This window comes from Prenolepis imparis, unplaced genomic scaffold (genome assembly GCF_030444845.1).
Source record: "Prenolepis imparis isolate NDT839.2.m4 unplaced genomic scaffold, iyPreImpa1.0 SCAF_4, whole genome shotgun sequence".
Taxonomy (NCBI): Eukaryota; Metazoa; Arthropoda; class Insecta; order Hymenoptera; family Formicidae; genus Prenolepis; species Prenolepis imparis.
The window spans coordinates 317981-344973 of NW_028141162.1; the positions used below are offsets into that span (position 1 = coordinate 317981).

General features: G+C 36.9%; 1 protein-coding gene across 9 annotated transcripts in view; it reads right to left on the bottom strand.

Annotated features, from left to right (window-relative positions):
- Positions 1-26993, bottom strand: part of LOC145935702 (dual specificity calcium/calmodulin-dependent 3',5'-cyclic nucleotide phosphodiesterase 1A) — a 106454-nt gene that overhangs the window by 56297 nt on the left and 23164 nt on the right. Inside the window, exons 1-2 of one of the 9 annotated variants that reach the window (XM_083037239.1) lie at positions 24136-24867; positions 20719-21259 (exon numbers count right to left, since the gene is read on the bottom strand). The exons of 3 other annotated variants lie outside the window; for them this stretch is intronic. In XM_083037239.1, the coding sequence (XP_082893365.1) occupies positions 20719-20881 (163 nt within the window). In that variant the 5' untranslated portion in view covers positions 20882-21259; positions 24136-24867. Of the gene's footprint in view, positions 1-4500; positions 7098-20718; positions 21260-24099; positions 24868-26993 lie in introns of those variants that run through there. 5 more of the 9 variants (XM_083037238.1, XM_083037237.1, XM_083037240.1 and 2 more) reach the window with 5 other exon arrangements.

The window sequence follows — 26993 nt, forward strand, 5'->3', positions numbered from 1 at the left end:
AATTCTTGTCCTTTTTTTGTGAGCTCAATGACGTTGTACAGATTTCGATTAGTTATACACATCATCGAGTGAAAATGGTGCTTCGAGTATCAAGCAAACGTCACAGAACTTTTTTTTTTCTATTTATATACGATTTTATGTCCACAATCGCACTCCTACTCGATACAAAAAATGAACGGAAAATTAACCAATAATATGTCGAAAAGTTTATTTCGTGAATGCGCGAAATATTATGCAAACAACTAATTCGACTCTTTCGCTTTAATATCCATTTGTCTTGTTTTCTCCTTTTTATTTCTTTTGCCAAATTATCGTAACAATTATTCTTTGATGATTGATCAAGATCTAACAATAAATAAGAATTAATCGAGATCGAGTTAAGTCGAGCGAGGGTAGAAATAACAAAGAGAAAATATATATAAAAAAATTGGCTGCACACATGATATTTTGAAGGCTCTCTGAATGAGAACATATAAGTATTATATATGCATTCATTGTTCCGTAAATCATACAAGAGCAATTCGAGGCGGGTAATTAATTGACCGAGTAAAACGCGACATTTATGTAGGATCGATCGAATAAGTGGATGTTAGCGGATATATGTAAACATTGGACGATCATTGTAACGATACTTGGGACGGGAGCAATTAATGTCGTTCTGTGAATTGGCGAGAAACTCGACTATTTGTACATTTTAGCTAGCCAACTTACATTGTTATATATAAATAAATGTATCGTACACAGTTATATATTATATACAATTATAAAACTGGCGTTATTAAATTAATATTCAATTTTTTTTATCGCGTGTAAAAAAAATAACGCATTAATTTAATTTTTTTTTTCTTACATAACTTGATTAATTGATTCATGCGTTATTCATAACTGCGTACTTTTGCGTTGGCTAATGTCACAATAAATTGATAAATGACATTGTGATTCGTGATAACATAGATCGAGCATGGAAATAGAACATAGAACTCCCTCTCTTCCGCTAAATGTCACAGGATTAATTAAATCCGCAGATTGAAGATGCCGCAACAATTCTATTACATCTCTCCGCCTCTCATATTAAAATTGGAAACGAATAGGCGCGCTCAAAGAAATTTAATCACGCAAATATAATTTTGTCACAAATAACGATTAAACTAATTTTCTCGCAATCAGGCGGAAAAGTCGAGAGTTAAGTCGAGTGTGAGACGAACGATGCAAAGATCGACGCTAATAAAAAGACGTTAATCTCATTAAATGCTTCTCGTTTCCGACCTCAAACTTTTGCAACAGCTGGAGACTAGACGGATTAAGAGATTTTCCAGCGAGAAACGCTTTGCATTCAAGATGTTTTGCAAAATATTTCCGAAAAGGAAAGAAGTGTATTTTTTAAAATACTCGCGTATCCATATCACACATTCGTTGAGTGGAGATCGTTAACGAACAAAATTCGTTAATGAGACACTTCGAGGAGAGGATACTTGATGAGCGGGAACACATAAAAGGAAAAAAACAAAAAAAAACAGAAATATAAGTGAATCACAAAAATGAAAGACTTTATAAAAGCAAGCGTACATACATATACGTCTTTCATCAACCGCGGGCGACCCGTTTTCTTTTTGCAAACGACCTCTTTTGAATTCGCTTTAATGATAGTAGTTTTCGAGTTACGTCGAGTCGCAGTAGCGGCGAAACCATGTATACGCGGTCCACATTAACAGACGGTCTCTCTTTCTCCCTCGTTGTATATCCCGAGAGAAAAATAAGATTAACCGGGAAGGGACGCAAACACGTTTCGCTCTTGTTTTCTGCCGCATTAATGCACGCGAGATAAGTGCAAAGCGCTCTGCACGGAGCGCAACCAACGGTCCGGATTTACATAATTCTTAATAACTGCCCTCGCACGTTCGCGTGTGGCTTTTTCGGTTGAATGTCCGATACATTACGCGCCTCTCGTGATTATTACACACGCGATACGTTATACATACGAGACGCGCAACTAGATGGAATATATACAAGTCGCGCGGCGGCGCAGTCGTTAATTATTAATAGCGAGAGATTATAATTACATCGCGACTGTATTCTGGCTACCGAATGAGTCGCGAGCCGGAGAAATGTCGGATTAATTCTGAATTAGGTTGAATGCCTGGGCCATTTATTGCGCTCATCGAGAGGAAACGCGCGAATCTAATGATTGTCGCTTATCGAGATGAATAATGCGAAAATAATCATATCACGTGTTACATGCGATACGGAAGAAAAGCGTCGAGTCAAAACTTTCGTTTATGAATAATGCATAGTTGCGTGCAACTTTTATTTTAAACGATCGTCGGTTCTTGTAAAGAACAGATTTCCGCCAATAATTTATCCTATCTGCAAAGAATCTGTTGACTGTACATATATATATATTTCTTGACGTAAAATCTCTGTCTATATTCTATTATCTAAATTTGCGAGATAATTAAATTAAAAAAAAAATGTATGTAGACGGTGCGTAATGTAAGTAATTTATTTAGCAAGTCATTAAATCAATAAATACGTAGAATTCGACGAGAAATTCGGAAATCTTTAAAATAGACATCCCAAAATATCGCAAAAGTTCTAAAGTCAAAGTCATAATAATTTTATTCTCCCAAGTAGAAATATGCATCGAAATATTAATTTCGTGAAGAATGTTTGGCAACATATAGGCTTTCCGATATACTTTGAGAGAGTTTAGAACATAGGAAACCTATAATTGGACCTGAGGGACCGATGGCTTTTTTTTCGTGGCGATAGCGAAAATATAAAACTTCCGCGAGAGTACACATAGGAGATCGATACACGTTGCGCTCGCACAGATTGTAACCTTTTTCGGTTTTTATTCGAGAGACCGTCTAACAATAAGTTTTGTTTCATCGCGACTAAAGATACAATTCATACAATAATAACTCCAACAGTGTGTTAAAAATTTTGAGTACGTGAATTTTGATCAAATTTGCATTCTTTATAAGCACCATGTCCTTTGATAATAACGATATAAAAAACAATAGACATGTTAATTTCAATCTAAAAGTATAAAATCTACGCATTTTCTTTAAACTTTCCGACGATATACTATATAAGCTGGATAAATTTCATCAAAAGATATCGTTACTGATCTTATATACAGTAATTACTCACAGTAACTTATGTTATTAAATAAAAGAAAAGAATGTAGTACAACCAACGTGAAACTTTGCGAATGTGAATTCAGAAACAAGACCTCCCGCTGTTCGCGCATGGTTGGGTTCATTAAGTCGGCGAACTCGGAATGTAAAACTTTTCGCACATAAATGAATCGTTCGTTATATACGTTGTCTAATTAGCGTAAGAGCAAATTTGGGACATGCATATATGTATACGTGACAACGCAATTAACGTTTTTTGTTTTACAATTAAAGAGCTATTGTTTGTTGAAACTTCTTTAAATGCAAATTAACGAATAAATAAAAATCCTACAAAGGTTTTCGTTCTCAAATTCATAAAAGATATAATTGAAATACAAATTAAATAAAAATCACTAATGGAATAGTCTTTTAAATTTGCTAAGCCGCACTTTATATTTGAAAATAACTTGAAACTTGTTTCACCAAATTATAATATATATAAATTATTATTTATTATTTAGGAAATTAATTGTAGTAATTGTTTATCTCACACTTGAATAATTTATAATCTACAATTTATAATTCATTAACTTGTTAGCATTCATGTATTTATAGATACTAAAGACGAGTTTAAGCGCGCGCATATTCTAAAACATAGCAGAGACGCAAGAGACATTAATATGTGAGTACAGCAGTCGTAAACTCGCATAACGATAATGTAACCATGTTACATCTTGCGGCGAGTTCTAAATTGCTAATTATCCTTCAGGATAAACAAAACTATATAACGAGAAAGCTTTAGAACTGCGTGAATGCGTTGCCGCGCGAATTAAGCTTACGTATATAGTTGCAAATTAAACCTTTGGCAAGAATAAAATAAAATGGCGATTTAATTCGGCAAAAAAAAATTATAAAATCTAGTATAATACGGCCGAACGAAGACAAAAAAGTTGAGAATAAAGCTTTCATAGAATTTTTATTCGCGATAGCTGAATTAAAGACTAAATTTCGAGCATTGAGAGAATTTGAACGAGCTAAACACAACAATGACTTGTAATTCTATTCAAAGATTCGTTTTAAAATTAAAAATTCGTGAGATTAAAATATTATTTCTTCATTATTTTATTTTATACTTTACATTGATCAAGAATAATAGGGAGAAGGGATGCCGGTATCATCGTTTCATATACTTTAATACAGTGTTTTATTGCCGGATCCTATACCTTTTCATTTCGTAGGATTCTTGCGATAAGCGTCTCATTGTCAGACGAAATTATTATTTTGTTACGTGTTATTATTGTATGTGCGTATTATATTCACGTGCATTTATTATTCCATTATCGTATACATATATTCGAGACATTATCGCGTCTTCACTCACCGATCACGTAACTGTATCCGTCCAAGGTTAATACACACTTGCGTGTATTTGGCGAGGATGGAATGCACGGCACTTGCCTCCGTGAGATCCGCCTGCTTAGGCTGCATGAAGCACCGGCTGCGCCCGGATCCGAGTGGCACTTCTGTACCGGGTCCTTGCCTGATCTAGACATTGTTGTCAATCCCGACTACCGAGCTTTATTTCCTCGATATTCCTCGTCGCCGTACACAAGCATACGAGACTCCATCCTGTCGTATATAGCTCTATGTGATGCTTTGTTAATTTTATATATATATACGTCTTGTATCCTTCACATTATTCTGCCGTCAGTTGATGCACTCCCTCAAGTTCCACCGCCGCGACAAGGGTCCGATTGATTCGCGATCTTCTCTTTCTCGTTCGATATGGCATCGATATAATCCGCGCGTTGCAAACCGTCTACGTTTTAGCCATCTCTCTCCCCTGAGATTTCAAACTTTCTTCGCGAAGCTGTGAAAAGGAGAGGAGGTCTTTCCGATTCAAACAACGAGGACGTTAACCTTTGCACTTTTGTTCGATGCATTTGGAGATAATGTCAGCTGTGCTTTTATGTATACTTAAAGTGCGCATTATCGTCCGTTCTTTCGGAAACAAATGATGATTACCAATTTAATTTTCAAGTATAGTGCAAATAAAAGTTGCCACACATCTCGTCTTAAAAGCGCATAAAGATCATATCACAGAATGAATTTGTCTTTATCTGTCGTCGCTAGCCATGATATTACCGTAGTATACTGATATGTATTTAAGAACGGCTTACGCTTTTTTGATTCTCCACGAGAATAAAAATCTCTCGCGTGTTCGATCAATTTTTATTTTAATTTCGTTCGATCTGATCGTATCCGTCGTGCAGAGTAGGAACGAGCATTTATCACAATTCCGTCCAAGTTCCGTTCGGAGAACGTGTCCTTTTCAATTATAGTGCTTCTCTGTCGCAATCGACAGCACGTAATTGCCGGCCGGTGATTCTCGAAAACGACGCATACGTCGTATTCATGATACGCAGCAAAGTCAACCCCCTTTTCCCTCTCTCTCTCTCTCTCTCTCTCTTTGCGTGTCCTTTCGAGAGAAGGAAAACTTCAAAAATGGACAACAGTTTTTCGAAAAAAAAATCGTGCACTCTCAGCCGTAGAAAAATTTCGACGTTGTATTAAAATATTCGCGATAATTTGTGCAAATTTCGAATCCATACTCTCGACAGATTCACTCCAAACACGTTCGTGCGAAACACGGTTCTCGTAACGTCCGACCGCGAAGTTCTTGCCGTGACAGATGTTATGGAGGGAGAACGAAAATCAAGGCGATCGATTGACGTTACCATAACGTTAACCTCGCAGGTTGGTTACCCGTACACACCGGTGCACCGGCGCGCCCAGGCCGTCTCGCTTCCGGCACGCCGTGTCGCACATCACGCACGACTTTTCGCGGGATATAATTCCGTGAGTGCACGACAACACACACACAAGTATCATCGTGCCTGCGTCTGCATTTCTGTATAAGCTCTTTTTCTTTCGCGATCGCGAGGTTTTGCGCTTCACGCGATCGAAGTCGACGAGAAACTTTTTCCGCGCGCTGTCAAAGCGGAATTGCGATCGTACTACCGATTTCCAAAACTTCCACTTTGATCGTTCAAACTCTGACGTGTTTTTTTTTCTTTTTTTAGAAATTATATAATTGCGATAAAAATGCCGTCAAAGTGCACCGTTCGTCTCCGCTCCTCTACGTCGATTTTTGTTTCTAATCGGAAGTTTACACGACGAGACAGACCGCGCAGTGGTCGCTGGAAAGTTTGGTGCGTTCGCAGTGAAAACGGAAGGACGACGCGGCGCGGACGCGGGCGCCGCGCAAATCGCGCGAAATCAGTAGAGGAACCGCACGCCTGGTCAGACGCCTGGTCAGGCAACGAAAAGGAGTGACGCGCGCGTGGCCGCGCGACACGCGAGTCGCCGGAACGAAAACGATGGGTACGCGCATCCGATCTCAGCCACGGTACCGCTACAACTGAACCACTCGAACCTCCACCTCTCGTCGTGTCCGTCCTCCCTTCTCTTCCGCCGTGTCCCGCTCCCGACACCCCGACAACCCGTTTGGCCTTTCTCTCTATCCAACCACCTTTATTCGTTCTCCATCTCTCATTCTCTCGCTCCCTGTTCCTCGGTTTCTCTCCCTTCGGTAAATCTCCTTCCCCCCGTCTCCACCTCGATCGAGACCACCTTGTCGACGTGCGCTTTGCTCTTTCTTCTTCACTTGCACCGCGTACTTGCGACTCTGCCCGTCTCTCCTTGCCCTCGAGTATGCGTGCATGCGTGTGTCTATACGTCTCTCTCCGATACTTTCTCCGACATTTATTTCGGCCATGCGTAATAATGCCCGAGAGATACGCGATGTACGCGATACATTTCTCTCTTTGCTTTGTGTCATCTTCATTTATCTAACATCAGTGATATGGCCGAAAGATGCTTAAAGTTAATACCCGCGATTTATCTGCAGCTGCAGTTTTAAAAAGTTGCAATGCATTATCCTTATTTATCTTGAATTTTTCTCTCAAAATTGATTTAATGAGAACATCAGAGATTGCGAAAATCTCTCTCTCTCTCTCTCTCTCTCTCTCTCTCTCTCTCTCTCTTTCTCTCTCTCTCTCTCTTTCTCTCTCATCTTATTTTGTTTATTGTGTTTTATAAAAAAAAATATTAATGCTACATCCCAAAGTTTAAAAACATCGTACTGAGAAAATATAATAAGTAAGAGGAAGAAATTTTATAAAGATTTTTATTATTCTCTTATTTTTCAATATTATTCTGTATAATGAACTAACGCGAAGAAGATGCAAAATGCGACGCAAATGAAATACCGTCATTGGATATACAGTTATTCGATGCAAGTACGCTAGAATTATCCTCTATCTGTGTTTTTCTTTGACTTTAATTGAAAATCCATGCTGTAAGATCTTTGAAACTCGCTCTCAAATTCGACATTCGCGGAATGTCTTGCGACAGACTATCGCTTTTCTTTTATAGAATGGCATTCGCTCGTATATCCCGTGTCCCCCATTCCTTTCGCGCACAGCGATAACTTTTTATCTTCTTCGCTGACCGAAATACCGAGGGACACATGAGTTTCACACGATTAGTCCCTCTACGCGACATTACCGCTATACTACTGAATCACCCCTTGCTATGTCACACGAATCGACCATTTAATCAGCCATCTATCTAAAGTGCATTCTCTTCGGAGAAAAAACGTGAAGAAAGTAAAGGCGAAAGAAACGTCGTAGAAAGAAAAGAAAAAAATATTTTTCAAAAAATAATTGGCAATGCAATGTTTGTAATTTTTATAATTCATATTTCGTTGCGTTCTACAAATCTCCAAATGTGAAACGTCAGATGAGTCTTAAATGACAATGTAAGTAGATTGAATCATGAAAAAAAAACAATAATTGCTCAAGTGTGAGGTAAGAAAATTGTTTACATCATTTCTCTAAGAATATTATTCCACACGTGTATACAGTCGTAAATACGAGACATTAAAGCTTTTCAAATTTTAAATTAAAAATATTGCAGCATATCTATATATATAACGAGAAATATAATCGCGTAGTAATAAAAAAGCTCAAATTTTTTTTCTTTAGCTTTAGATAACAAATTCTTTATAAACGCGAAACGTCTCTTAAGACGTCGCGTAAATCTACGTTTTTCTGCGCAAAGTCTTACAATGTACTGAACGCACCAACCCTCTTTTTTCGCCGTCGGGATTACGACCCTAGAGAGGAACAGCAGATTATTACGAAACGGTATAATAGCGAGACGGACAGGCTGTGCACAGTAGCTGGCGTTTATTATAAATGCAAATGCATTCTACTCGCGATATTTCTGTTCCGACAAGGGGAGAGAGAGAGAGAGAGAGAGGTGAGGGACGGGGGAGCAATTTCGATTACGGCTAGTTGCGCGTGTCTGCGAAAGGGACGTCAATTTAGCGGCAAGATAATCTTGCTGCCGAGCCGTTTCCACTAACCCTCTTCAAAACGAACCCCTGCCTCAAGAAAACCCTTCTTCATCGTCCCTCCAAATCGCCACGAATCTTCACCCCTTCTTCTCTTCTTCTTCTCCTTTCCTTTATCTCTGTTTTTTACACGACTCTTTTTACTCGTCCGACTCTTTGGTACATTCGTCTTTCTTTTTTCCCCATTCTTTTATTATCCGATGAAATTATTCGCGTGTCGTACAAATGTATGCATTAATTCGACCAGTGCAAACGCGTTGTACGAGTGAATACAGCAGAGTGGTTCGTTGAATGAATACTTGACGAATTAATGCACTCGTTAAAGAAAAGCACGCTGTTTACTTAAAAATATAGAGAGAGATTTTAGTCGGCAAACGACTTGTGCGTACAATGTAAGCAAAATTTACCGTCTACGCTGTGCGCGATGTTCTGATAAAGAAAAGAAAAAAATGAAAAGAAAAAAGGATGATAGAGAGAAACGATGTCTTCGACATACATTCAACGATTGACTGATTTTTGAGACAAGGTGCACCTTTTGCAAATACCACGAGGCAGCGCACAAAATTTATTCTACGCTTGTTCCAACGAAATTTCCTTTGACGCTCTGCACGTGACGCGTAGCGATATACTTTTCTGATGTGTTTGCTTCTTGTTCAAACTCTCTTTCTTTCTTTCTCTCACATACATATAAACATTCCATTTTATATAATAAAAAATTGACTCGTTTACAATCCTCTGCATAATATTTTTTTTTTAATGTTTAATTACCTATCTTTTATTACCTAAATAACGCGAAAAATTATTATCCAACAAAATTGACAAATCTATGTATATACCAAAACAAAAAATTTATTTTAATTAAAAAAAAAATGCTAAAGAAATTAATAAAGAAATAACTATACAAAAAATATTTCTTCTTAAAACGTCCGGTAAATTCAAATTTAATTCTTCGAAATGATGAAATTGTCTATAATATATCATTCGATAAAAGTCGCACGGACGAATCAACGAATAAAGTTGTGCACGGGCGATTAAATCAATTTGAGGCAAAAAGTGGGAGCAAAACAGGTTGGAGGAAGGACGAGAGGGGAAGTGTAAATCCTGCGGCGATATAAAAGCTGCAAACGATGCTCCCGACTTGCCGTAGCTATAACGCTGTTATTTTTGCGATAAAAACACCGCGCACGGTGTTTCACGATAATGCTATAAGTTTCATCTCTATTTATGACAGTGCTTAATAACAACGATTATGCACCCATCAATTTGTTCGTCAAACAGGAGAGAAATGTGGCGGCACCCGAATCGCACCAGATTGAACCGCTGTTGAGCCAATTGTAGACAGAGATACACACGGATCTACATTTACATATAGATATTCCTATCCGCGCGACGCGCGTTCTTTGTCGACTTAATCGCGCGCCAATTATCGACTATTATCTGTCCGATAATAAGCGCTACATAATAGACGGATTCGTCGACGATCCTATTGACGGTGACGCTTTGTTCATAGCGATGACGATGAAACACAATCGTTTTTCCGTCTACCATGCGTTCTCCCGCGCCGAACTACCGCATATTAATTTCGCGAATATACATCGTCGCTGCAAATATCGCCGCATATATATACATAGTATATATATATATATATATATATATATATATATATATATACATATGTACAATATGTATATACAATAGTGCGAGGAGTAGCATTTTTATTTAAAGCCGCGAAGAGGAAACTCGTACTTCAAGTTGTACTCAATCATGAACGTCGAGCTTGAGCGAATCTCTTTGACCTCTCGAAAACACATTGGTCTTTGCCGCTAAACGTACACAGCTTATCCTCTCGGTTGAAGCATTAATCTTCTATAAAAGCAGGATTCCGCTTTTGTTTGCTCTAAAAGTCCGCTGTCGAATGAATATATGCCTTCGGCTATAATCGTGCGCCGTCTCTCTCTCTCTCTTTCTCTCTTTCTCCAGCGTGAATTTTTATTCAATTTTTTAAATTCGCGAAAAATTCAAGATAAATAAAATTTTCCTCGCAGCTAATGATCAAGAGAATTTGATATCTATAACAATATTTGCGATAAGGAAAAGAACTCGAGCGAATAAATCATGGCAATTATAAGTGTTGTATACAATCGCTCGATATACATATAATAAAGACTTAATCCGATAATATTGCACTTATGAGCATATTATGTACGTAGAAACATATATTTATCAATTTTTTACTTAATTAATATATACGTTGATTAATGTTGATATATCGCAAGCTTTTCGAGTGGACGATACAGTCCAGTTTCTTTCTGGACGCGAGCACACGACGATATAAAATTAGATCAATTAAAACGTTAGGAATAATAGGTGGAGTAAATCATTTCCTCGTCCGCAAATGTACCATTCATTAATTTAATTAAATTCTACATGCGCGCCAAGAGACCCACAGCAATATATAGCGGCGCAATAATCTGACAGATTAAATGTAATATCAAAAAGTGTCCAGCGAAATATTATAACTTTTTCGTATGTGTGTGCTCCGCGTTTAATTAAAATATTCAAATTAAAGGGCAAGTTCTCTTTATCGCGAGAAACTGTCAGAATCAAAATCAGCGCCGCGCGCGCGATTCTGACGGTGAACGCACGTAATCCGGGCTTAAGTCAAAATACACCGCAGTAAACTCTGGCCCAATTTCGCACAACCTAAATTCAATCAAGGTTTAGTAAGCTTCACGCCCGCCTGCCTGGTCGCCCCTTCCCCCTCGCTTACTCTCAATTTAAGACCTCGTGCGAGTATTTCGACAAAATTTGTTACAAAAGAGCTACGTGACAAAGGCTTATATATCGTCCTAACTTGCATCCGTCGAAGAGTTGTGAATCGTTTCGAGCTACAACGTACAACGTGCCTAAAATTGCGAATCTTCAATGCCTTGTGAATCTGGCATCGATTTTTGCTCCGAAAAGAAATGTCGAGAATTCTCAATTATTGCATACGCAGTTTATTAAAAATTTGTAGATGTATTTATAGATGTATAGATTGAAAAATCACGCGCCCTATGCTCTTCGATATGTTTTCACTAAGAAAAGAATGATTCGGTGTATACGTTGATGGAGAAAATTTGTCACCCATGATTGATCGCTTCTGCATAGGATGACTTTGCTATCTTAACTCGAACAACTCGATCATCGCGGGAAATACTTTTGAATCTCGCGTACTTATTTCGTTTTGCGAGCGGTACAATGTCGATGAAGGTATATCTGGGAATGACAGCCCCGCGGGATATTTCAAAGAGATGGGCCGAATATGTTGGATCGATCAATGGTGCAGCTCCCAAGCATCGATCAAGCGACCGAGCGTTATATGACTTTCGATTACGCTGACTCGTATACGTATAACCTATGAATTACGACATTATAAATAATAACGCGTAAGAAATCGTTTTACGCAGTTTTACGGCCTAGTGCCGCGCCTCTCTTGTCGTAGAATATCACGTTAGCGGAAACACTAGGTGAGTTTCTACTCCCTTAGCTTTTCGTCATCACTCTTATCGCGCAAACACACGGGTCGATAGATAAAACAACATACTAAACATATAGGATAGTACCTCAAAAAAATTAAGATTATCCGTAAAATGAACAGTCTATTGCAATTGCATCATCTTTTCGGCTGTATTTGAAATTCCTTCGTGTTTATATGTATACATAATACAAAGTACTATAGCGCGATACGAGTTCAACGAGAGAAAGAGAGAGAGAGAGAGAGAAATGGTATCTTTATTATATAACAATATACATGTAACTTGTGTTCTAATTATCATTCGTATGGGGGTCACGTTAATTACGAAGAATTTTACGCATGGCAAACGCATAGTACTATTTCAGCTCAAAATTGTTATTAAATCGCAATACAATTCCGTAAATGATTTTCACCTCGCGAGAGAACTCGGTCGTTTGAGAGACACACGCGAGATTAAATCGCGCTTAATTAAGATTCTAGTGAGTGTGAAACATGAAGTTTCATCTCGCTTCCGATGCAGCTCCCTGCAGTATCCTGCAATGGCGTTCGTGCTACTAGGAGTTTCCAGCATATACCGTTTCGAAACCAGACACACAATGCTATCGATTTTCCCCGTAGTATCCCAGTTCTGCTTTACCGACTTCCACCGGAAATTACGGTAGGCTACGACATTTCCGGTTAATTCCACAGGCATTAACAAAAGGGATATTAATGTTCGACATAATTAAAAGCACGCGTTTCCTTCAGTTATCTTGTTTTCATTACAGCTATTCCATGTCGCTTCAGAATAATCGATTAACAAAATTTCTATTAGAGTTTAGAGGAGGGAAAAATTGGTTCTAATTAAATTTTTGGTTTTTCAATAAAAATAAAATCTAATTGACAAATGTGTAAAGATTTTTTTTAGCAGCAATATGCGTAAATATTCAAGGAGAATTGAAAAATAAATATGATACATCATCGTACAATCGATAAAAGACAATGACATTTATTAATCCTTTGGCCATAAATCAAAGAAATATCATTTGTCTGCCAACAGTCCATTATCATTTGTAAAACAAATCAACGTCAAGCGATTTGATTATTAATTTAATTCTCGTTTAACGATGATGCCGCATATATAGCAACTTGTTTACTATTAGAATCAATCTTTGATCTCAAGCCCGGTCTCATCTTCGATGATAATAATCTAATCGCGTCAACAATATCATTAAACACAATTGGATAATCGAATAATCTCTCGGCAGAATATTGGAAACGTTCGTTCGTTCTTTGTAAATAGCGAAACTCGCGGAAAACGTGACGGATATTCAAGATGTCTCTGTCTTCCCGCAAACAAGATCCAAGTGAAATTTGCATACGAGGAACATAACGACGCGGGTGCGCGCAAATTTGCGACCTTCACCTTTGAACGCACAGCGAAAGAGATACATCAATGTCTCTGAACAAATGCATCGTTCGCGATGACGCACATCAGTAAATACGTGTGAACGGATAATTTATCGTACGTGATGTTTACTGTGCCATTCGCGTTTCAGAAGTAAGCGTATTAATACTCCAAGACATTCTCTCTCTCTCCCCTCTCTCTCTCACTCATGTAAATGTATTTTTTTTTATCGCCACTCGGACGTTCTAACGACCGCATACCCGCATGCTTATCACCTCGTTATGTTATTGCTCCTTCTTAAGAGAATATTTCGCAAATCGGCTTATGGATATGTTCGAATCACAAGGCACTCGAGATACGAGCTTGCGAAGTAACAATCGAAGCCACTACAATTTAATCTTTCGTTACACGCAAGTGTTATGGAGAATCGTCTTTTCTTCTAGCTTCTCTTCTAGCTTATGTATTATTATCGTGTGTATTTTAGTTTTATAAAAGAATATTCTGGTCGAATATTCATGTCGTCTATGAATATTTTATTGCTTTAGGTGTAGTATGTATGTACAACACATATACGCAGAATGATCGATAATAGATGCGCATTCGACGAACAAAGGAACGTTCGTTATCGTAAACGAATTGGAGAACCACTCTATCGAGATTTAATTGGACGTTGTTAACTTTTAATTTATTATCGCACATATCCTTTTTTTCCATTAATCGTGTATAATTTAAAAAATATTTTGAGAGATGCACGTAGAAAATATCTAGTACCACGATTACGGAAAACTTTTCAATTTTTTCGACAAAGTATGTAACATGACTATCCTCTAATTAGATAAACAAACCTTAAAATATTTCGATATATATTATTACTTATATGTATGTGTGTACGTTCGACGAATTAATGGATAATTGGAACCAATTAATTAACGGTCGAGAATATTATCACGCCGAAATACAAAGCCCGGGGGCGAACAGTACACTGTACCCTGTTAGTATCGATCGTGAAGAATGGAGTCGGAGAAAACTCTACCATCGGCATTTTCAGCTGGCAAGCAGCCAGTATGCCTCTGCATTTCGCGACAAAGAGTAATGCGATCTGTCTGTAGAAATATACAAGTGCAAATCCTAAGATTCGTCGTATCTCTTTCACCGCTATTCGATGAACATTTCCGATTAAGCGTATTCATTTTATCAAACGGACATTTCTCGAGAGAAAGCTTTGGTAAAACGCCTGTAAATATATTACACGGTACAAATTATGTACTTAAGATTAAATCTGCCAGAATATTTCTTTATAAAGCGTAAAAGATGTATTAAACCAAAAATATATATCAAACACACGTTGAGATATAATATACAAACTGGGAAAGAGCAAAAAAATACCATGTTCTCCAATCATTCACGCGTAAAGGAAGATTATAGTGTGGAATGAAAATATAGTGTGGAATTAAATGTAGATTAAATGCAGTAGCTTTTGAAATTGAACGTAAGCTCGTATCTCGAGTATCATCGCTTCGAATATATCCATAAATCGATTATGAATAATACTTATCGCTACGCATCAACTCGAGTTTACTCGAGTCAATAGATACCGTTGCGGGCGCTGCTTAAGACTTCATTAGAGCTCGTCGATCCATAATTTCGGATCCAAAAGGTTTTAGATCCCGCAAATCGTACTCGCGTATACGACGTTAATTTAGATCGCCCATTAATCTCGTAGCGCGCGTGTGCTCATTATCGTATCGCGGTTACCTGCCTATCCCGGATTATTTTACCATCGATCACCAGCTTATACAGTTGTAATCAATAAGGATAATTTGGATAAATGCGTAGAAAAACTCTTTGGCTATCGGTCTAATTAGCAAAAAATGAAAGAAAAATTATGTATAAAATATAAAAAATACACATGTAGAGAATTGTACATATACACACACACACACACACATACATATATGTATATATACATTCTACGTGTTGGAAGCAATTTATCGTACATTTCCGCAAACTATATTACAACAAAGTTGTTTGAATATATGTATCGAAGTATGAAATATATGTATCGGAGTAAAATCTACCTTACTGTATCCGTTTACATTCGATTTAGAACGTGCGTCAACTTGGGGGTAACTTGGGGTGTTTGCTGGAATTTAATTAGCGCATCGTCTCATCAGACTAAAGTTATTACGCGAGGCCTATCTAAAATGAACGATCGAGAAACGCAATAGTGGACCTATATATATCCACTCCGCTATATAATGATGCTTACTACTTTCGAATTATCAATGAGAAGACACTCTTGTCACGCGCGGTGCAATCCTGCCCCACGGAATAGTTAATAGTTAATTATGGAGTTCGTTAAGTTATACTATGTGCATTGCAAGTGGTGTGGTTGAACCTGACGAGCCTCCACATCATGAGAGCGAGGGACTAATTAGGGATCCACATTTGACCCTGTCGTTTCCGTGTTCTTGAATTATGAAATCCCCCGCGGCAATATTCGTAGGATGCTTAACAAAGAAAGGTGCGCAAAAAACTTTCGCAAAAGTAGGACAATTCTACTATTATGAAGAAGGAGCGAGCTCACATTTTAGGTAGTCTAAAGCGTTTTGTCGAAAGATGATCAGTCATATGATAAATTTCTTCGCTTTTTATATACTTTGAAAAAGAAGAAGAAGAAATGCGAATCATTTATCAAGACAAATTTATTGTTTAAGAAACAAAAATTATTTAGAAACAATTTTATTATTGTGTGCGTGTGTGAGCGCTTGAAAACATAATTATTATTTATAATATATTACTTGAAAAAAAATTCTTATTATCAATCCTTCGATAAAAAAAATAAAATTTTAAAAATTATATCAAATAAAATACTACGAATATTTCGCGTTTTCATTTCCAAGGAAGGTACATGTTTCTTCGTTAAGGACTTTAATATATATATATATAATAAACGTGTCCTCTTGTGTATCTATTTTGACAAAGAAGAAGAAGCAAAATAAGGGCTCAACGATCGATTGCGAAAGTTGGAGAAGCGCTCGAATATCATATTTTACATAACTTCGATAATGTTTCCAAATGTCCGGTTTAAAAAAGTAGATAAGTTTAAACAAACTTTTAATATCTTAACCAGTTTTGAAGTGGTGCAAATCAACTAATTTTCTTGCCTATATTATTCTTCGATATTAAATGTCATTGTATTAAAATCGTAATCAAGACAAGTGTACGAACGGTGTAACACAACTACAAAATATATCCAGTCACTGACCGCCTCGTATCCATTAACTGAATTACTTCGATATCCGTACAAGACAAAATCTACCAGATCGTGTAATTATAAATATCCGCCATCAACGATCGCCCCGACGCAGTATATCTCTGTTATCTCGTCTCTTATTATTCACGATACTGTTGGCCATGCGGTTTCGTCATTCTCTATTTACTTGCGTCCAACGATCAAGTTTCCCTATCATGTTGAAGCTTACTAAAGCATTCTACCACCACTCTAAAGCTTCCATTACGAAAACGCGCGCTTGCAACTTGCAACGAGCATATACACGAAGCGGGAGCGAGAATCCGAGAAGCGGTGAGTGCGCGGAGAAAAATAGATGCGGTTTTTCCGTTAAACGAACCGGTATTGTATCGACATACGGCTAACACGCGAACGGTAAAATGTCGATCCAATAATACCGAGAGCGTGGTATCACGCAAATACGCATCGCGTGTGCGGACGAGGAACGCTTCCACATCGGAATGACGTCGTCGCTGGCACGTAATCCCATTCATCTTGTCATCGAGTCTCTAAATTCTCTCGTCGATACCTGGCCCGACTACTGCCATCGTAGATAGATAGATAGATCTCCCGCTCTCTCTCTCTCTCTCCTCTCCGCTTCCTTCCTTCCTTCCGATCGTATTTTATTGTCGACCCATCGTGGCTGTGTACCTCGATAAATTATTAGATTCCGTCATCGGCGCAAGTAGCGTATTTACATCGGGACGAGTGTACGAATAATCTTACGAATAAAAAAGGAGAGGCCGTTGAAAAGAGTCGGCCGCAAATTAGTTCAAACTTGGAGTTGTTGATTAACTTGTATCTCTGGCTTAATTAAACGGACGGCCGATTTTCGCCAGGAAAACGCGATTGTCGATCGCGCCAAAAATGGCAGAAACACATTGAAAACGATACGGCTCTAGTGAAACCAGACTAATATATTATTAATGGACCGTAAACTGACAAAAACGAGCACTGATATCTCTGATTATTTAGAAATTAAAAGCGATTGAATCCGTAATGATTTGCTTATAAAGTACTGTAAAATATCGTGATATTTTTAACTAATAAATATTCAGAGATCAAAATATATTTCTTTCTCTTTCTTTTTCTTTCTCATATACTATATTTCTGTAAAATTATAAGAAGATGCAACTCTTTGTCGCATCTTAAGCCATCATTTTGATAAAAGCTAAAGTAATCTCATAATAATATCATTTATTTGCTTGCTCATCAGAAGTATAGATAATTTTCCGAATCAACTGCACAAAATAAAAAGCTTCTTTTGCATCTCCCGGTGAAAACAAATAATATATCGAATATTCCGCAAATATTATAAGGAGGTAGCGTAAGAAAGCTAAAAGTAAAAAAGATGCTTTTATTAAAATCCTATGCTTGCGGGAATCCTACAGCATTCAAAGGCTGGAGCGATATTTACGATTGCTCGACTGCTTATCGAATTTACTTGAAAAACGGAACTCACTTCCAATATACATATTTCCGTAGTTTCACACACATATCTAATGAGGAAGAAATATGTTTCGCGTGTTCCATCCAGTGTATATAAAAATAAGGTCGGCGAAAAATATTCGTCTACACGGAAAGAGATGTTGCTATTATCGTTTTCTAAAGAAAGGACTATACAAACCGATACCAACCGGAAAAGCACGAGACGCACCGGTATATTCGTCTAAATGATAAGAATAGCACGCCACCCGTAACAGAAATTGGAAATCAATATTTAAGCCCATTCTTGAGATGTCGTGACCAAGCTGGATTTGCGTGCGGTACCAAATAGATAAGAAGAATACTAGTATAAACGTTATACATATATATATATATATATATATATGTAAGAACTGTGCACATTCTTATCGTACAAGAACATGTCGCGGATTACTTATTATCGTTACTCCTTTTCGTGATAATAAATAAATACGCTCGATCGGCCGTTTATGCGATCGAATTTGTGCAATTGTAGAAAACTCATGGCGAATACGTCAGTAACTTTTTGACGAGTGTATCAAACGTATCGTAATAATTTCTACAATCGTTGCATGCTTTTCTGCAATTTCCAGTAGAAAATAACAAAGAGAAAATTGCACATATATGTATGTGGAACGATTGAATTGTCGTTGATCATTTGAACTGATGCGCGTGATACAATCAACTGTATAAATATATATGTATATAAAACACATATACGTATAAATATATTACACTGACAATAAAATTTAAAGATAATAAAACGGTTGCATATATATATATTTGTATGCACACGCGCGTAAAGCACCGTTAACATCAAAGAGCATTTTTTTGTTGTAAAATGGCATGAGGGAGCTAAAGTTTTAGTAAAATGCCGGGACAACGACTTTGTGTGATTAATTAGCTTTATACTTCACATTGTACATTTAATATTTCGCGTCTGGCGCTTATTATTTGCGATGGCATTTGCACGCGCGACACATTGTAAAGAAAATAATTTGATTCAGAAATGATACTCTCGCGGCGAGAAATTCGTAATGTGTTTCGAGAACGATTTGTCTATACAACAATCGTTCAAACGTTTCTTTGTAAAAGAATATTTCCAACGTGCGTTGAAACACAATGGAGTATAAATCTGTGTGCTGCGTCTTAAGCAAATAATAAACTGTATATGACAGAAAATAGGCAGCAACGATATAACCCTGGGCGAATATCTTATTTTACGGTACAATAAATGTTTGCAAAACGCGGCAAACTCTCGGCACCGAGTGTCTTTAAATTCTGTTTTCGCGCATTCGAGCCATAGCGAATTTATCTTTTCACTGGCTTGGCATCTTGCGAAAACTCTCCACGAAAAGACGTGACCCGTGATACACTCGACGTCGACTTTGTTTCGCTTTATTCGCCTCTTCACTTCCTTTCTCACGCGACCTTTCTTCATAACTACTTTCCGATATAGCGGTTGCCTACTAGAATTTCTTTGGACATGGCCCGAAGGTAATGCTTAAATTCTAAATTCATATTATCTGTGCCCCTGGTATGAGTTTCTCTATGAGATCGTATACACGATAAAGATTTATGTAGCCAGATCCATCGTTTATTAAATGGCATATATTAAATATTTTTAAAAATTGTGATAAAATATGAAACATTATGGATATAATAGATCTTTTTTAATATATATATGAGATTTAGAATATATCTATTTTTTTCTTATTATTTTCTCATCACGATTTGTAAATCAGTCCAGCATAAGACAGACATTTACGGACACGTAATAATCTAATTGTAAATTTATTTAAGAATCTGTATTTTCAATAAAACTAATTTTTCTCGAGCTAATCTTTCTCTTAATTTTCTTTGTACTCAAAATTCCACGCTAGGCGAATAGATGACACATGCTTGGAATAAATTGTAAATTAAAGTCTCTCTCGATTTAGCGACTATTGTTCGCGGATCAATGAATTCTACGTTTTACATACGTAACGTTTAGCATAATATTGGATCGGAACGATCCTATAAAAGACTCTGCGTCTATTCGATAGTTGACGGAACAAAACTCTTTGTCGCATCGACACCTACATTCTTGCTGCAACGTGCACCTGAGAACGCTGTTTACGCAATAAGTTTGTATAATATACAACGGATATTTGCATGATGATAATGTAAAAATTATATCTATAATTATTATGTGGATTGATAATATGAAAATTAGACGCATTAATTATTAATAGTAAATCGTAATACACTTTTTATAAAAATAAGTAAATGTGCACTCTGATTCTCTACTCTACTTTTACTATTAACGAATAATATATAATCATTGAAAGAATAATTAGAATGAAATTGTAATTGGGAAATTTAAACACAAGACATCTTGTTAACTATATATCGATATGTTGGTATATTTGATATATTAACCAAACTATTTTATATATCTCTCTCTCTCTCTCTCTTTTGAACAGTTGCTAATTGAGATGTAATAAGTATAAAAAAATATAAGTCGGGTAACAGAATTACCTATCGTATACGTCGCGCCATCCAGCTGAAACGTGGCACTCTTGCATTTCTTGAAGAGTTTTTGGTGCGAATAAACAGGAAGTTTCGGTAAAGGGGGTGGCGGCGGCGGAGGCGGAGATGGGCCCTTCGGGCCGTACTTTACGTGCCTTTCACTCTGGCTCATTTCTCAGGCGTAAAGGAAATGTAATCGCAATCTTCTCGCCTCGCCTCCCGGCGACCAAGCAGACAAGCGCTTGGAGCAACTTTAGCCGTTGGATGCGCGCATGATTCGCGCATGAATACAGTTTCTCGCACTGTTAGTTCTCAATCACAGATCTTAATCTTGACGATCCCAATTGCGATCACAATTGCATCAATTGCGGGATTTATTCTTCTCGAGCGAAAGTAGTCGCTCTCTTATTTATCTCTTGCTACGACGCGCACTCAAATCATCTTGCCTCGCTTCTTAAAGTAGTCACTTCTAATTTTGTCGTGTTAAGTAAATTTATTTCGTAAAATCTTTTCTCGAGTACACACAAGAGCACTAAGGTTTTAATTTTCTCTATAAATTAGAAAATTTTTTGTAAATAAAATTTAATCCAAAAATCCGTGCAATCAACACATAATCATTTGATTGCAAACAAAAATTTCAATTCCATAATCTAGGGATATAATTTCTACATTATAGTGCGAAAAGATGGAATAGACGTAACGGATTAGTATATATATATCGACAGATTTTCAATTTATTGAAAATTGATGTAGTTTACCAACGGAAAAAGCTAACATTTCTATGCAAGGGTTTCATATCAGCAAAATATAATTTTGCGTTCACAATAAAAATCTATATTTTCATACTGCATATGTATACATATATGCAGGAATTGATATTTTTAAAGTAGTCTCAAGATACTACAAGGTTACGAGTATTCATATATTTTGTAACGTTTGTGCCTTAAAATAATCCAATTTATATTGAATGTATTATAGGGTCATCCGCGATATTGTTATCGCGCGGCAGCTATTATATTAATGAAATAACGATATTATTCGTGTGTATAAACTAAGCAAAGCTTATTTCAAATCACGAAAGTGATTGTCCTCTACTGTTAAAAAACGTAAAACAACAGTTAAATTTAATTTACATTTTACAGTTAGATTAGCAAATCACAGATTTATAAATTTATTTTTTTAAAATTTCAAAAACTAAAATAAAAAGGTAACAGATTATTTTAAAATAATCGGAATTAAAATTATTTTTGTTATCTTTTCATACTATTGAGATGATTTTCAGATAAGAATAATATAATCAAATATACAAGATACAAAATAAGATGAAAATCAATTATTCGAAATGAAAATTATGTTAAATAAGCTGCTCTAAAGTAATCTTATAGACCAACCTTCGACACTAGGATTACATTAGCATACAATTGTATATATATTTAGGTTAATACCGCATACATAACAAAGGGCTAAGAAACTTTAGAGATAAAAACAGGTGCACGCGATCTAATAGATGCGTATCATAGAGAGGCATAAATTATCGCGATTTGAAATTGCGATTCGATCAATTTAGTCGATACGTCCTGTAGCGTCAAATTCATATCGCGAGCCCGATACCAATAAACTCGTCTCTTCCTCTTCGCTCGTTGCTTCCGCTATCTTGTATCTCGTTTTATCTCGTGATCCCTATCACGACAAAAAAGGAAAACGAGTCAATTGCACCGCTGGGAGACTCGATCATTTTTGTAAACGATATCGCCAATCACACGCGCGCATGCCGACATGTTTCTCTTTTTTTTTAATTTTATTACAGAATTTACGATCGGGAGTGTGCGTGTGTGTGTGTGTGTGTGAGGGAGAGAGAGAGAAAGAGAGAAAGAGAGAGACATGTCTGCGCACAAAAGATACAAATACCTGAAAAGATATCCACATTTTCACGTCTTTCCGAGCCAATTTGAATTTCCACTACATTCCGCAGAACGAGCAGGAAAATCTCCCGACGCTCGCTGTCCTCGCGTTCGCCGAGAAATTTATCACGCGTTACATCAGTTATGGTACATTTTGGAGAACCGGAAAGCGGACACATTTCTGTATATTAAATGTATCCACGATGATACAAACAAGAAGTATGTCAGGAATCTAATTAAACTCAGGTTTTTACTGACAATGAGAACCTTCCCATTTCTCTCCCTCCCCCCTCTCTCTCTTTCTATTTATGTATTCATGTTTCCGATTTATAGAATTCATTGCTTTGCTATAATCGGATTTTCTAATACAAATGAAATTAGGTTAACGCCTTCAAGCGTAAGACTAGATCATATAACGTAAATACGACGACATATAGTGTTGAATACAAAGAGCGCGTTATCGAATGAAAAGTCGAATTCTTATAGCGTCAAGCTGATTGTCGTTTTAAAAAAATTTAATTCGCGTAATGAGACAAAGCTCCACTTTCAACTGTGTGCTAATTTAGGTCGAATGTAGTAATGATAGGCGAGACAATAAAATTGAAACGAACGAGAGAGATGTGATGTTTCGTCATTGTTGCGGTAACAACTTTCGAGCTCAGTGGTTATTGTGTTTGCGTCAAGATTATTCGCGCGATTGCAATTAAATCAATTCGCCGCTCTTTATACAAAAATCCTTTATAATCGCGTTATTATTTTAATTATTTAGCAAATTTGTTGAGCATTCTATTTTAAATATCGAGTCGATCAACATCCGTTTCTTCATAATTCTTATGGTCAAAGATATTAATTTTATATGTTTGTTGACAGCTTTTAAATTATCTTCTCAATGTTCGAAAACAAGAGAAAGAGAAAAAAAAGAATTCATCTCGCTCCGTATATGTAAATCTATACATATATAGATATGTAATGTATAAATATATACATGAATACTCGCTTTTTAAATAAACAATAGACACATGGCAAAATATTAAATTTATACAAAAAAATATTATTCTTTTAATGAATCCACAATGTACCAATGTTACCATTTTCATATATCCACGATGTACGTATTATATTCATATTAAATTTACTGGAGTGCACATTCATAATTAATGCATTTCCTGCTTATGTAATGAAACTATGCGTCTATGTTTTCTCATTGTCCGAAAATGCAGAAAAATTTTACTATGTAAATTATAAAAAATCATAGACTCTAATAATTATTATATATACATATATAAAATAAAAAATTATATACATCCGTTTTTTCTTAATCCAATCGACAGAAGAAATATTGTAGCAAAGTACAAATGCTTTGCTTATAAAGTTACAAGAAAATAAACTTGGTATCTTAATTATCATAATTATCGCAAGAAGCACAAAATGACACACAACTATAAAAGCTAAAATTATACGTTTTATAAAAAAAATCAAGAATGCATACACGAAGCGTAATAATTTTTGATTATTTTATAAGCACGCTATTTTTCTTCATGTCCGACACTTCACTAACTCGCACATTGTTGATTACCAACAAATTCGATCTCGTATCATTCATCACACGTAAACGCAAAAGAAAAAAAGAAGAAGGCACACATTTATTCGATATCGACTCGATAACTGTTGCGTCGCGCGAATGTGATTAGAGTAAGATTTTTAAAATCAATATTATATTTAAAAATGACGCGCGCACAAGTAAGGGACAACGACGCGATCGAAAGAAAAGGCCGACGTCGAAAATACGGAGCTTTTCCTGATGTGAGTTCGCGGACGCGACTCCACGTGCCCCGGTCCGCGATGCGACTCGGACGCGGCTCGAAAGCTCGCCTCGAAAATCTCGCGCAAGCGTGCGGTGCTGTGGCTCGACGAAAGCCAATCCACGTAAGCACGTCTACGTATACTAGGGCTACAAGGCGGAAAAGAGAACGAGAATGAACGCGGGGGATGCGCGCCAACACCCTCCGGTCCCTCGCGAGAAATTCGCGAGTGTATGCACCTTTCGTGAACTTTTCTGTAAAGACGAATGTAAAGAACGAATCTTTCATCTTTTCAAGAGAACGGCGCATTGAATCTCCCCGACTGATAAAACGAATCACTGCTTCCCACATGAGGAAATCATTGATTTTAGATTTCGACAACGACAGCTTTTACAAATTGCTATTTCGATGCTTTTCAAATTTATCTATTTGAATGAAATTTCCAGGAAATTTCGTATAAAATCGTTAAAATTGTGAATGGCAAGCGCAACAAAATACATTTCAAGTAGTTAAATTTTCTGCAATTTGCATCGTGTAATACAATATTATCGCATTTATATGTATTAATGCATATATACTAAACATAAAACTTACACAAAGTACTGATAAATTAGAAATAACATTTTTTTTTTTTTTTTTTTTTTTTTTTTTTTAAATTCTTGGTGTTAAAGCAATGTATTTGTAAGGCGCGAATTATATTCGGCGCATAAATTTCAAGGGACTTAATCTACTCACGAAGATGCACTCGAGCTTCTAGATTGAAATAGCACTTGGCGTTATTAGCACGCCGCTCTATGAACGGGCTCGATTATTATTATCGAGATGCATTCGAGTTGCGTAAATCGTAGCGAGGATCGCAGGGAAATAATTCGTTTAGAAAATAGCACGCGGCGCAATTGCCAGAAATTTTAACGATTCACCTTGACTTGGTCGTCGCTTGTTTGAGTGCCAAGGAAGGTCGCTAATAAATGCGACATATAAAAAAGGTACGATCGAAAAATATTTCTCCAGAGTCGCATAAGACGGCAGAATTCGTTCAACGACCGGATTCTCCTTTCGGCTACATCCTGCCCACCCACTATTCTTGCTAGTATCGATCTAACGTTTATAGGACAAAACGTAACCCTCATTCACGTGTAACACCTTCTATCTCAACAACCCTGTACGAAAAGTTGTTTGCACACCTCTTGAAGATTATTAAACGAGTATGCAATTTTGTGACTGTAGAAGATGGACTGTTAAAGATAAATTCAGTCGCTTAAACTATAGTTTATTGTATATCCTAAATTATATGTATAACTATTAATTATACATCTACCCTTTCACGACATATATTGTCCCTCCGCTACCATTTATCAATCAAATGTCAGCAATACCTAAAATAAAAAAGTGCAGATTTTTTTATTGAATATTAAATCCGATTATTGATTTATCGCACTACAATGACTTTTTTTATATTCTCTATTTACATATTATTTTATAAAATAATAATTTTTCCTTTTCCTTGTCTTTTTACAAAATTATAAAATCACACAAGTTTTATTTACTTTAGATAAAAATATTATCACCACATAAAAATATGGGATACGAAATATAGCTGTTCGCTAAAATTGATAGATATTAATAATGGTTTAAATGAGGCAAACAAATTAAGAAAAAAATATATATATAGTGACAAGCGCGTATTGACGGCTAATATAAAAATGTGCGACCAACTAGACAATGAATGGCGGTATCATTGCGGTTGAAGAGGCCGATAAGACGTGCGCATCACCTACCCGACCTATAGCTATAGCTCGTCGGCTAAAGTCGTTCGACCTCCGGGGTGTAATTTAATTCAAGGGTTGGATGAGCAAAGATAGATATAGATGCACGAAAACGGGGATACACTGGATGAGGATAGGACGAGATAGGAGCGTGATAAAAGGGACCGAATCGGGACGAAGGGTTGGAGTGGGTAAAAAAGAAAAGTGTTAAGTGACATCGAAGGAAGGAAAGAGAACGGAAAGAGACGGAAGAGAAGCAGCAGAAACGGCCTGATGCAGGCAACGGATGAAGATCGAGGGTATTGAACGAAGCGGCGCGGCGCGGCGCGGCGTCAACGAAGACACTGAGGGTGGAAGATAATGTTTGGATTCGCGCTATCATCGAGGAAACGCTCGGCGATGTCGAAGGTCGTGCGAGGAGATATTTCCCTCGGCCTCTCGGTACCTATCCTTTATCTTTCTCGCAAGAAAAAAGACCGAGATTCGAGCGAAGGAGTCGGTGAAGGACAGGCTTAACCGGGAATACTTCGAGGCGCGTGACATTTTCTATTTAAAAATCATCATATCTCATCTAATTGAAACCTCAAGGTTCATCTTCTCGTAATCGATATAAGCTTTGATAAACGCGATAAAGGCAAATTAATACATTGTGCGTGCTGGCTTTATCTTGGTATGTGTATATAATGTGCATCTCGTTGCAGGTGTCGAATAATCGGAATAATGATCTGATGATCCGTCGCGCCTAATTAATAGGATATTACGAATGCTGATTCAATCGCACGTGTCCTTATCATGATGTGGTTGATGACTATTAA